Raw genomic sequence first — 13,856 nt, 5'->3', positions numbered from 1 at the left:
ACCATTGAGCATTGCATTTTTTAGACACTGTGTCAAGTTTCAACTTTTACACACAGCGCTGCTCATGACTGTCAGTTCCAAAACAGTCGACCAATCAGACCCCGGAGGCGGGGCAAGCGCTTCAAGGTTTTGTTTACAGTAGCAAGTAGTAGTTTTATTTGACGGAACATGGTTTAGGAGGAATTCTGCGCTACACTTTTTAACGTCCCCATGAAATCAAAATTGAAGTTTTTTGGCTTTTAGTATGAATATGTTAGCCTTAACGTAATCTCTCAGAGATTTATGGTCCCTTTATGGTTACAATCTCTTTATCAGTGGTCGTGATGGACTTCCTGGGGAAGGTAAACATCTTGTCACATGATCGCACTAACACCGCTCTAATGACACAAATTAAATAACTGAAAATTCTTTTAGAATTTTAAAGATTTGAAATTGTTTATGCAGCATTTGATAATGTCTATGCATCAGATTATTCGCTATTGTTTAGAAAATGGTAATAAAATACGACAAGTTAAACTGTCAAAAAAATTAATCTTAATAATGTCAGATGACTATGATAGAAAGGTACATAACAAAACATGCTCAGGTCAAAGTGTCAAATCAATTTTTTGGTACCAAATTTTGTAATGGAAATGTAACGTAATCTCTCAGCTAGTGTGCTCCAAAACAATGACAAAATTTGCATTTACAACATCTAAGCATTCAAACCTTGCAGTGTGTCACTTATGCCAATATGGATTAATGCTTTTGAGGACATTACTCTGTACTTCAGCTTCCCGTCAAAATGTCTGTCCAGTCAAATGCTGGAATCTGAAGCATACCACCGCTTAAAAATAGAGGCTGAAGCGGTGAAGCTGAAATCTGTCACTTATTCAAAGATGTTCTGTTTTCTGTACGGTGAATGAGGATAGGGAAGGATTCAGGTATAAATATAGCTGCAAGCAGCAATTACGGGGCCAAGCACTCAACCGGCAAATTAAGGAGCTAAGCATGGCATGGAGCATCATACCAAACGCAACAATGAGCAATTACAGCAATTTTAGGATGATTGTAATTAAAATGGCTGAAAAATCATAAATTCAACCACTAGTAATATGATTAAATTGCTTACCACTTTTGAACAACAGGTGGTGCTGTAATCAAATCATTTTGGTGTGTTCTGTGTGCGGTGTCAATGGCACACACAATGTTTGGTGTCAATATGCCAAAGCATTGCAGAGCTACAGCCTGAAGGGTCATTTTGGCATCATGCCTCAAATTCGTCGCTGTGGTATGCGACAACGATTTTGTCTATCGACACGAAATCCATAACATGTTGTCAGCACAGACTGAAGATCATCTGATTTAAATTTGGTGAAAATCGGACCTACGGTTGATGAGGAGTTCGAAAGAGTCGGTTTTCAACATAAATCAAAATGGCGGACCGGAAGTTCATTTTATTCTGGCATGTTTGGTGTCTATGTTGTTGGCATAAGCCAGGGAATATTTTGAGTCCAGTTTCATTGCAATAGGCTAATTTCATTAAAAAGTTATTAGCATTTTTAAAAGTGTAATTATTCATGGTTAATGAATGGTTTATTACTCTTGAACAATAGGTGGCGATGTTACCAAATTTATGTGGCATGGTCAGTTTGAGGTGACAATAACAGATACAGTTTGGTGCAATTATGACAAAGCTTTGCAGAGATACAGCCTCAAATGCATTTTGGCATCCTTCCAGCAAATTCATTGATGTGCTAAATGAGAACCGTTTTGTATATAAACACGAAATCCATAACTTTTGGCCAATGGGGTCTGAAGATGATCTGTGTCAAATTTAGTGAAAATCAGACTAATGGTCTAGGAGGACTTCGAAAAAGTTCGAAAAAGCATCTTAGTATGTTATGTGTAAGCCAGGTTAAAGAGATGGGTCTTTAATCTAGATTTAAACTGCAAGAGTGTGTCTGCCTCCTGAACAATGTTAGGTAGGTTATTCCAGAGTTTAGGCGCCAAATAAACTTGTCTGCTGGTTAAGCAAGCAGTGGCTGTTTCTCATGCAGTCAGAGCTGCTGAGATTTTCTTGCATATACATTATCCATCCATCCATCCATCTTCTACCGCTTATCCGGGGCCGGGTCGCGGGGGCAGCAGTCTAAGCAGAGAACCCCAGACTTCCCTCTCCCTAGACACTTCCTCCAGCTCTTCTGGGGGGACACCGAGGCGTTCCCAGGCCAGCCGGGAGACATAGTCTCTCCAGCGTGTCCTAGGTCTCCCCCGGGGTCTCCTCCCAGTGGGATGTGCCCGGAACACCCTCCCGGGAAGGCGTCCAGGAGGCATCCGGAACAGATGCCCGAGCCACCTCAGCTGACCCCTCTCGATGTGGAGGAGCAGCGGCTCTACTCTGAGCTCCTCCCGGGTGACTGAGCTTCTCACCCTATCTCTAAGGGATCGCCCAGCCACCCTGCGGAGAAAGCACATTTCGGCCGCCTGTATCCGGGATCTTGTCCTTTCGGTCATGACCCAAAGCTCATGACCATAGGTGAGAGTAGGAACGTAGATTGACCGGTAAATCGAGAGCTTCGCCTTGCGGCTCAGCTCTTTCTTCACCACGACAGACCGGTACATCGACCGCATTACTGAAGAAGCTGCACCGATCCGTCTGTCAATCTCCCGTTCCATCCTTCCCTCACTCGTGAACAAGACCCCAAGATACTTAAACTCCTCCACTTGAGGCAGGAACTCTCCACCAACCTGAAGTGGGCAAGCCACCCTTTTCCGACTGAGGACCATGGCCTCGGATTTAGAGGTGCTGATTCTCATCCCAGCCGCTTCACACTCGGCTGCAAACCGTCCCAGTGCATGCTGAAGGTCCTGGCCTGATGAGGCCAACACGACAACATCATCCGCAAAGAGCAGAGACGAAATCGTGTTGTCACCAAACCTGACCCCCTCCGGCCCCTGGCTGCGCCTAGAAATTCTGTCCATAAAAATCATGAACAGAACCGGCGACAAAGGGCAGCCCTGCCGGAGTCCAACACGCACCGGGAACAAGTCTGACTTACAGCTGGCAATACGAACCAAGCTCCTGCTCCGTTCGTACAGGGACCGGATAGCCCTTAGCAAAGGGCCCCGGACCCCATACTCCCGGAGAACCCTCCACAGGCCGCCGCGAGGGACACAGTCGAATGCCTTCTCCAAATCCACAAAGCACATGTGGACTGGTTGGGCATACTCCCATGAACCCTCCAGCACCCTGTAGAGGGTATAGAGCTGGTCCAGTGTTCCACGGCCTGGACGAAAACCACACTGTTCCTCCTGAATCCGAGGTTCTACTATCGGCCGGATTCTCCTCTCCAGTACCCTGGCATAGACTTTCCCAGGGAGGCTGAGAAGTGTGATCCCCCTGTAGTTGGAACCCACCCTCCGGTCCCCCTTCTTAAAAAGAGGGACCACCACCCCGGTCTGCCATCCCAGAGGCACCGTCCCCGACTGCCACGCGATGCTGCAGAGGCGTGTCAGCCAAGACAGCCCCACAACATCCAGAGACTTGAGGTACTCAGGGCGGATCTCATCCACCCCCGGTGCCTTGCCACCGAGGAGTTTCTTGACTACCTCGGTGACTTCAGCTTGGGTTATGGACGAGTCCACATCTGAGCCCTCAGCCTCTGCTTCCTCAATGGAAGACGTGACAGCGGGATTGAGGAGATCCTCGAAGTATTCCTTCCACCGTCCAACGACATCCCCAGTTGAGGTCAACAGCTCCCCACCTCTACTGTAAACAGCATTGGTAGGGCACTGCTTCCCTCTCCTGAGGCGCCGGACGGTTTGCCAGAATCTCTTCGAGGCTGACCGATAGTCCTTCTCCATGGCCTCACCGAACTCCTCCCAGGCCCGAGTTTTTGCCTCCACAACCACCCGGGCTGTAGTCCGCTTGGCCTGCCGGTACCTGTCAGCTGCCTCTGGAGTCCCACAAGCCAACCAGGCCCGATAGGACTCCTTCTTCAGCTTGATGGCATCCCTTACTTCCGGTGTCCACCACCGGGTTCGGGGATTGCCGCCTCGACAGGCACCGGAAACCTTACGGCCACAGCTCCGAGCGGCCGCTTCGACAATGGAGGTGGAGAACATGGTCCACTCGGACTCAATATCTCCAGCCTCCCTCGGGATCCGGTCGAAGCTCTGCCGGAGGTGGGAGTTGAAGATCTCTCTGACAGGAGACTCGGCCAAACGTTCCCAGCAGACCCTCACAGTACGTTTGGGTCTGCCGAGTCTGTCCAGCTTCCTCCCCCGCCATCGGATCCAACTCACCACCAGGTGGTGATCGGTTGACAGCTCCGCCCCTCTCTTCACCCGAGTGTCCAAGACATACGGCCGGAGGTCGGATGAAACGACCACAAAGTCAATCATCGACCTACGGCCTAGGGTGTCCTGGTGCCACGTGTACTGATGGACACCCTTATGCTTGAACATGGTGTTCGTTATGGACAAGCTGTAACTAGCACAGAAGTCCAATAACTGAACACCGCTCGGGTTCAGATCAGGGGGGCCGTTCCTCCCAATCACGCCCCTCCAGGTGTCACTGTCGTTGCCCACGTGGGCGTTGAAGTCCCCCAGTAAAACGACGGAGTCCCCAGTCGAAGCACTTTCCAGCACCCCTCCCAGAGACTCCAAGAAGGCTGGGTACTCTGCATTGCCGTTCGGCCCGTAGGCACAAACGACAGTGAGAGACCTATCCCCGACCCGAAGGCGCAGGGAAGCGACCCTCTCGTTCACCGGGGTAAACTCCAACACATGGCAGCTGAGCTGGGGGGCTATAAGCAAACCCACACCAGCCCGCCGCCTCTCACCTTGGGCAACTCCAAAGTGGTGAAGAGTCCATCCTCTCTCGAGGAGTGTGGTACCAGAGCCCAAGCTGTGCGTAGAGGTGAGTCCGACTATCGCTAGTCGGAACCTCTCTACCTCACGCACAATCTCGGGCTCCTTCCCCGCCAGTGAGGTGACGTTCCACGTCCCTAGAGCTAGTTTCCGTGTCCAGGGATCGGGCTGTCGAGGCCCCCGCCTTCGACTGCCACCCGATTGTCTAAGCACCGGCCCCTTACGGTCCCTCCTGTAGGTGGTGAGCCCACGGGAAGGGCATATATATTTTTGTATTAAAATAAAATGCTTGTCTGTAGAGATCATTTTGCCAAATTTGAATATTTTATATATACAATAATTTAATAAAATATAATTTTATTCTTATTTCTAAAACAAGAAATATTTCTATTTGAATATAAAATTTAAAAAAGCATATATAATACATTAAATTTTAATGGTACCACTGTAAAATTACAATACTAATATTTATGCTGTCTAAATTAAATGTTAATGAATAATTTACAACCCTCAATTTTTTTTATATTTAATTGCATATACCATCAACAAATCTGCAGCTTCTTTATGTTGTTTTATTTTCTTGCACAGAATCTATGGCTTGTTTGTAGTTTTATGGGTTTACTATCATTTATATAATGTAAATAATCACATTAAATAAAAAAATATTATTGAACATTAAATAAATTATATCTCATCTACGTTAATCTAAATAATGATATGGGGAACGTCTCGGTTACGTACGTAACCCTCGTTACCTGATGGAGGGAACGGAGACGTTATGTCGAACGACATATGGGGTCTCACTTGGGAGGCCAATCATCTCTGAGTTTAAGAGAAAACGCCAATGAAAATTGGCTAGTGGATTTAATATACCTGAGCCACTCCCTGTGTCTATGGGTATAAAGGGCGACAGGTGCATCCACTCATTAGGTTTTACGGTGAGGAGCCGAGAACGTGTCCCAGCAACAGTGAACGGTTCAAGGTCATGGCATGGGGACATAACGTTCCCTATCTGTCGGTCACTAAGAGTTATGTCGAACGACATATGGGGTCCTATGGAAAAAGCCACAACCCTAACACCGTCACAACCCTGTGGCGCTGAAATTTGTCGGCAAGCCGTGGCCAGGGTCTCAGGACAACGTGAGAGTAGGCTGGCCCGAACACAAGGCACTCTTCACTTAACGAAAATGCTTGGAGGTCCCTGACCCTCTGATGGATGTGAGCGCAACCCGAAGCGCTGTCTTGAGAGACAGGAACTTAAGCTCGACTGAATCCAGCGGCTCAAAGGGACCCCTCTGAAGTCCTGCCAGAACAATAGAGAGGTCCCAGGAGGGAATCAAGGGTGTCCTAGGAGGATGTAACCTTCTAGCAACCCTCAGGAACCTAACGATCAGGTAGTGCCTCCCCAGGGACCGGCCGTCCACTGCATCATGATGGGCTGCAATGGCAGCCACATACACTTTCAAGGTGGAGGGTGACAGCCCACGCTCCAACCTTTCTTGCAGGAAAGAAAGCACAACCCTGATCGGGCATCTCCGGGCGTCTTCTCGGTGAGAACACCACCAATTCGTGAATAGAATCCACTTCAGAGCATGGGCCTGCCTGGTAGAGGGGTCTCTAGCCTGAGTGATAGTGTCTACCACCGCTGGTGGCAGATCACTTAGGTCTGCCCCGTCCCGTCCAGAAGCCACACGTGGAGGTTCCATAGATCTGGACGCGGGTGCCAAATGGTACCAAGCCCCTGAGAGAGGAGGTCCCTCCTCAGGGGGATGCACCAGGGAGGGGCTGTCACGAGGAACATGAGTTCCGAAAACCAGGTCCGGATGGGCCAGTAAGATGCAACCAACAGGACCTGTTCCTCATCCTCCCTGACCTTGCACAGCATCTGTGCGAGCAGGCTCACTGGAGGAAACACATACTTGCGTAGAGCCTGAGGCCAGCTGTGTGCCAGTGCAGCCGTGCCCAGGGGGGCCTGGGACAGGGAATAGTACAGCTGGTAGTGGGAGGACTCATGGGAAGCCGAATTGACTCCAGATCAGCTGGACCATCTGGGGCTGCGGCTGCGGATGCCATATGCCCCAGGAGCATAAAAGTTTTTCAGTGGTACCACTGTCCTGCCTTTGAAGGAACTCCGGCAGTTCAGCACTGACTGGGCCCGCTCGCTGGTGAGCCGTGCCATCATAATCACAGAGTCTAACTCCATATCGATATAAGAGATTCTCTGCACAGGGGATAGCTTGCTCTTCTCTCGGTTGACCTGAAGCCCCAACTGACTGAGGTGCCGGAGCACCAAGTCCCTGTGATCGCACAATTGCTCTCGGGACCGGGCCATAATGAGCCAGTCGTCGAGATAGTTGAGGATCCTGATGCCCACTTCCCAGAGTGGGGCAAGGGCACCCTCCACGACCTTCGTGAAGACACGGGGGGACAGGGAGAGCCCGAAGGGAAGGACCTTGTACTGCCATGCCTGACCCTCAAATGCAAACCGCAGAAACGGTCTGTGGCAAGGGAGGATCAAGACATGAAAGTACGCATCTTTCAGGTCGATCGCTGCAAACCAGTCCTGGGGCTGAACGCAATTGATAATGCGTTTCTGTGTCAGCATCTTGAACGGGAGCTGGAGCAGGGCCCAATTCAAGACTCGCAGATCCAGAATAGGCCGAAGGCCACCGCTTTTCTTGGGTACGATGAAGTAAGGGCTGTAAAACCCTGTCCTCATCTCGGCTGGAGGGACCGGCTCGATTGCATCCTTCGCCAGCAGGACAGCAATCTCCTCGCGCAAGACAGAGGTGTCCCGGACTGCCACCGAAGTCTCGAGCACGGCATTGAACTTGGGAGGTCGCCGGGCGAACTGAATCGTGTAACCGAGTCAGACCGTCCAAATGAGCCAGCGTGACGGGTTGGGCAGCGCAAGCCACGCTCCCAAAGGGACCAAAGGGACAGTCGACATACCCGCAGTGGTGAAGCGATGGGGAGTTGTGTCGGATGGCCCAGAAGGCATCGCGTTCTGAGTCATCACAGCCACACTCCTCGTGTTCCCGGAGGAACTGGCCAGAGATGCGTGGAGAGGCGTTGTGCCTCCGAACCGCGACCTCTTGACCGCTGGTGAAAGGGGGCGTCGTGGGTGAGAATGAGGAGGCAGTGCGTCGCTCATCGTCAACCTGCGAGCCTTGCAACTCGGAGGAAAGGGAAATTGCTCTTATGAAAAAGTTGGTGCCGCGGGCAATTGGACCAGCGGCGGAACAGAAGAAACAAAAACTGAGGATTCTCCACCTGGCCCTCCTCCGGGGGAAGGAGTGGTGCTGTCTCCGCAAACTCCTGAAGAGCAGTCTCCCACATCTCCAAGTTGTTCATGTCAGGGCCGCTTAATCGTCTTCGTGGAGGACTTCGCAGCCGGAAGTGACACGGGGGGCGCCGCTCTCCTGCGCGGGGCTCAGCTGGTGTGGAGGACGCAGATGGGGCACCCATGGCGACGAGCAGGCTGAGGCACTGCCCACGACAGAATGGTGGCAACCGGAGTATCACGTCGGGGCGAGATGTGCTGTATGGCCTCAGTCTGCTGGGCACAGTCCCTGACAGCGTCACCACACAGGACAGCCTTGGAGATGGGAGCGTCGAGAGTGCATTTTGTCAACGTCTCTCATACAGACCAGGCTGAACCAGAGACGGCACTACTGGACCACCAGAGTGGACATCGCCTTCCCGAGGGACTGCGTCGTGACTTCCGTTGCCCGGAAGGGTGAGGTCAGTCACCATGTGCAGCTCTTGCATCAACCTCGGGTTGGTTCTACCCTCGTGCATTTGTTAAAGGCTTGGCTTGGTGAGTTTGCAGGATAGCCATGGCATGCAGGGCAGAGGCAGCTTGGCCCACAACACTGTAAGCCTTGGCAGCGAGAGTGGCCGACGGCTTACATGCCTTGGGTGAGAGGCGCGGACTATTCCTCCCAGTGGCGGCGCTTTGCGGACACAAGTGCACCGCAATCACACTCTCCTGCTGGGGAATGTCGACGCACCCCTAGCTGCCCCGCCATCGAGGGTAGTGAGGACAGAGGAACGAAACGAGCTGCTTTCAGCCGTAAAAAAGGGGCCATCCACGACTACATCACTTCCCCATTCACATCCAGGAAGAAAGGAACCAGAGCAAAACGCGGTTGTGAGCCGCGCTCTACACCGAGAACCAATCGAACAGCCATGAGCACTCAGGGCTGGGCGGTGCATTCACCTCCACCCTGATGCTCACAGCTGCCCGGGCAAGCATGGCTGTCAACTCTGGGTCCAATTCGGCAGTGGCGACAACACCCGAGGGGGACAGCCCCGCCGAATCTTCATCCACAAAGGTCAATAGCCCATCCCCGATGCTGCAATCAACATCTGATCCCCGTCAGCAAACTGAATGACCCGTTGGGACTGCCATAAGACAGCCCAGCCAAATCACCCAGCACAGGACAAACACTGCGAAAGGGGCAAGAGGTACGTGGGGCGTGGCCCGGCGGAGAAGCTCTCACTGTCTCTCACTCTCAAATCTCCCAGAGCACTAGCCAGTGGTCCTCTGCTCGTGACAGAGAAACCGGAAAGGGTAGTGACAGAGGAGTCTGCTCCTTTCCCTTTAAGAAACGAGAGACGCGATTGCAGCGTTGCCATAGTCACACACGCAGTGCCTGCATGAACCATCCACGAACTGCGCCTTCAGCGTGCTGAATGCCCAGACACACAGAAGACAACGCTCGTGGCCGTTGTCAGAGAACAGGAAATGACCACATCCAGAAGGACGCGGATGAAACGTCTTTAAAAAGACGCGAATCGTCCGTGATTTGCTCTTTTAGGAAATCTGCTCTCTTAGTTGAAGCGCCCAGGGTAATCGCTGAAAGGGACACCGCTGTTTGCGCCATACCGCCAACCATAACAGCTTCCCGACACACAGCAGATGAATGGCTTTGTGGAGTAACAGCTTTCATACAACCACTCGGCTCTGAAGCAAAAATCTAACGAGTGGATGCACCTGTCGCCCTTTATACCCGTTGGCACGGGGAGTGGCTCAGGTATGTTAAATCCACTAGCCAATTTTCATTGGCATTTTCTCTTATACTCAGAGATGATTGGCCTCCCAAGTGCGATCCCATATGTCGTTCGACATAACTCGTAGTGACCGACAGATAGGGAACTGATTTGTTAATATATTTGTTGATTGATTTAACAAAATTTTTAATTATTAATATTTGTAGAAAATTGTAGGACAGCTTTGAAATTACGATGTTAATCTTTATTTATTTTTCAAATGTTAATGTTTAATTCATATTAATAAAAAACATTAATTTATATACAGTAAATATGACTTTAATATTTAACTGTAATTTTTTTTACGGCTTTTTAAAAATGTTTGAACATTTAAATTTGGGGAAAAATAACATCTTGAGATCCCTTTCTTTTATTAACTTTGTTTACTTTTATTTATTAAAAAAATTGTTTTTACTAAAATTGTTTTTATAACAGATTAGTCTTAATTCCTTACATGCACTGAAAAAATATGTGCATTTCTTTAAGGAATATTGATTGCAAAAAAAATGTATTTTAAGTTAGTCAACTAAATTTCTTTATTTAAATGTAGCTAAAATAAATTGTAACCACTTGCCTAATAAAAAATAGTAAATGCAATTAACCTTTTTTTTCTGTGTACTGTTTGCAGAATGACATGTTTGAAAGTTAATATTGCCTGTATTTGCATCTGAAGATTGGCAAGTGGGAAATATTTTTTTCAAGAAGAAAACATGATCTGCATTCACATAAATAAAATTTGTTTGTCCCTTTAGATCCGAACCTGCTCTTGCTTCTCGGTCTTCTTCTGTGCTCTGTGGCATTGCTCTTCGTGACGGGTGTGATTCTGTGCACCACATTCAAGGTGGAGCTGCCTTGTGGGTCAGGAATGTGTTTCCATTCCTCTACAAAACCACAGGTAGTCAATAAACAGGAAATATACTTTAGCACTTTAGCAGCATCACTCAGTTACTTGGAAAGTACAGTGGTTACATAAACTAGAATTAACACCTTTCAGTGAAATCACAGAGCTGCAGGAAATGCTAAAAAATGCATAAAATAATTGCTTTAATGTATTTATTTTGCATGTTCTGTGCTGTTTGTTTTTTGTTTTGTTTTTTCTAGCTGGTGATGGTAAGCAGTATGATGCATACATCACCTATCCCAGAGTCCTCGAGGGCTCAAGTGAAAAGGCTGAGATTTTTGCGATAAGCACTTTGCCGCAGGTTTTGGAGGGCCAGCACGGTTATAAGCTGTTCATCCTGGGCCGGGACGGCCTGCCTGGGGAAGGTAAAGCATATTAGAGCTGTAATCGGGCCTTAAAAGTTAGGCCCGACAGGACCCGAGCCCGACAAGTACATTTTGATTGACAGCTTTTTAAAAGCCCGAACCCATTTACAGCCCGACATTATTCAAATGTGCGCACACACACAGCTCTTTTGCCTTTGTCAAAAATGAGTAATTTATTAATGTTTTAACATAATTTATTAATAACTAATGTAGACTACACCTCTTGAAAGTTGGAATAAAGAAATAAAATAAGTCCTCTGTGACATCTTAACATCTCAGCACTCTAAATAGACATAGGCTCATTTAGCCTATAAATTGACCAACGCACCAATAAAAACGAGTCTTTTTTAACAAATTAAATTAAGATAAATTTAAAATTAAGATGGGTATTTGGCAATAACGAAATTTAGATTAAGGCACCAGATTTGCTTCGCCATAGCAGCTGACATTTAATAAAAGAATAATGACAACATTAGCGTAGGCTATATATAGCCTACTCTGTCCACATTATGCATTTAAGACTCAATTAATATTTAGTTTTCATATAAAAAAACTGTATTACTCACAGCGATTAGGCTAAGCCTACATGTTTTTGGAAAATTATTGAATCCACTGTTAGATGGCTTCAGCGCGTTCCTGCGCTCACTGATGGTGCGACATTATTCACTCATTAGCCTATTCTCATTATAAACACGGTCAAAAGGTCAAGGTCTTTCTCGCGCTAATCGAAACACATCACATGACCGATCGTTTACCTCGCAAACCGAAGCGCAAGCCCGAGCCCGCGTAAAATGATAGAAATTAAGACCGAACCCGTCGGGTCCAATCGGGTCCCGTCGGGTTCGGGCAAAGCTGTTCATCACTAATGCTCAATTATCACTCGATTAATCACTTAATTATTTAATTGCAATGTTTATCTTCTTTCAGTGAATTAAGCTCTAAAGCATATGCAACAAAACAGCACTCTCATATAAACGTGTGTTGTGATTTCATATAAAACAATCAAAATTTCAATTTTGATGTCCAATCGAAATTGGACATCGGATGAAGATGGCTGCAAGATCTGGAAAAAATATATACAATTGGGATTTTTCGGATATAAATTGGGATTTTAAAATGCAATAAAAAAGACAGGTTTGTTGTGCTTATTTGTTGTGCTTCATCATTTGGGCCTTTTTTTATTTTATATATCAAAATGGCTTTGAAATAGTAATAATGATTTGTATTATTATTATTATTATTGTTAATATTATTATTACTAAGAAAATATAAAAAACAAGAAATAACACTATTAATAACAAATGTGTGTGTATAGATAGACTATAAAATAATAATAATAACAATTTATTAAATGTAGTTTTTATTAAAAAATCACTTTATTATATATTATACTTTATTTTACTTTACTATATAAAATAAAAAAAATAATATTTATATAGTATTTTTATTTTACAGTACAACTATATAGTTACAGTACTAAATATTCAGATCTTAATTTCTTCATGCTTAATTTCTTCAACATTAAACCATCAAAACCAACCGTATTTATTCATTTATTTTGTTTATTTATTTAATTAGGGTTTAAGAGGATTAAGTAATTAGTTAGTTAATTTATTTATTAATTGTTTATATATTTAAGTAAACCACAACCTGTACTTTTGGAAAACCATTTTAAGCCATACCTTGTTTTTGGCATTATATTGAATAATCCTGCAGCTAGTCTGGGTCATATTTTGTGTTACCAATCATAGTTTTGCTCCATTTTAACATATCACTCTGCCTTAAATCTGTATTGATGTACATCATATCTGTGACCCTGAAGCACAGAACCAGTAATAAGTCACTGGGGTATATTTGTAGCAATATCCAATACAACTGTATGGGCAAAATTATAGATGCCAAAAAAGGTGGGAGATGCTTGGAAAACTTATCGAAACTTAATTTTTGATTAGTAATGTGCATTGCTAAGAAGTTCATTTGGACAAATTTAAAGTTGTTTTTCTCAATATTTAGATTCTTTGCACCCTCAGATTCCAGATTTTCAAATAATAATTGATCCTAACATGCAAACATACAGATGATGCATAAATGTCAATTTAAAAAATTGACCCTTATGACTGGTTTAGTGGTCCATGCTCATATTCAGAGCTTTACCAGGCTGATTTCCTGGTGTTTTCCAGCTGTGGTGGACGTGGTGCAGGACGCTCTGAGCCGCTGTCGCAGACTGCTGCTGCTCTACACGGCGTCGTCTCTCTGCAGCCCAGAGGCGCAGGACTGGGCCGAGCAGCAGACGGGTCTGTACCAAGTGCTGGTTGAGGACTCCATGAGTGTGGTGCTGCTGGAGCTGGAGGAGATCCACCAGCCGCTGCGCCTGCCTCACACAGTGCGCCTCCTCAAGCACAAACAGGGAGCTATGCAGGCCTGGAAGAGAAGGAAGAGGTGGCCATTCTGGGATAGGAAGTCAGAGGAGCGTGTGAACTCTCTGGAGCCCTCTGGTCAAGTTGAGTAAACTTCCCGAATGAATCAGAACAATGCACTCTTTCCTCAGGAGAACAACTAGACAAAAAGAGAGAAATTAATACTTTTATTCATCAGGAATGCATTGAGTTGATCAAAAGTGGCCAGTAAAGGCATTTACAATGTGACAAATGATTTCTATTTCACTTAAATGCTATTCTTTT

The 13,856-nt window shown here is 46.6% G+C and overlaps 2 protein-coding genes across 2 annotated transcripts in view; both read left to right on the top strand.

Annotated features, from left to right (window-relative positions):
* LOC132095556 (interleukin-1 receptor type 1-like) overlaps positions 1 to 13,856 on the top strand; it is a 72,654-nt gene that overhangs the window by 32,611 nt on the left and 26,187 nt on the right. The window lies entirely within an intron of this gene.
* On the top strand, positions 8,321 to 13,684 carry LOC132094828 (interleukin-1 receptor type 1-like). Its single transcript, XM_059499453.1, has 4 exons — positions 8,321 to 8,474; positions 10,658 to 10,804; positions 11,011 to 11,175; positions 13,356 to 13,684. Exons 1-4 carry the CDS (start codon positions 8,321 to 8,323, stop codon positions 13,682 to 13,684), a joined length of 795 nt encoding a protein of 264 aa, XP_059355436.1.

Source organism: Carassius carassius, chromosome 19, assembly GCF_963082965.1.
Source record: "Carassius carassius chromosome 19, fCarCar2.1, whole genome shotgun sequence".
NCBI classification, from domain to species: domain Eukaryota; kingdom Metazoa; phylum Chordata; class Actinopteri; order Cypriniformes; family Cyprinidae; genus Carassius; species Carassius carassius.
Note: the sequence above shows the minus strand (reverse complement) of the source record. Positions and strands in the feature narration are given on the sequence as shown.

Coding starts and splice junctions, on each gene's coding strand:
- LOC132094828 (XM_059499453.1), top strand. CDS start 8,321: ATGGCGACGAGCAGGCTGAGGCACTGCCCACGACAGAATGGTGGCAAC. Junction 8,475..10,657: donor TGGAGATGGGAGCGTCGAGA/GTGCATTTTGTC, acceptor TTGTTTGTCCCT/TTAGATCCGAACCTGCTCTT. Junction 10,805..11,010: donor ATTCCTCTACAAAACCACAG/GTAGTCAATAAA, acceptor TGTTTTTTCTAG/CTGGTGATGGTAAGCAGTAT.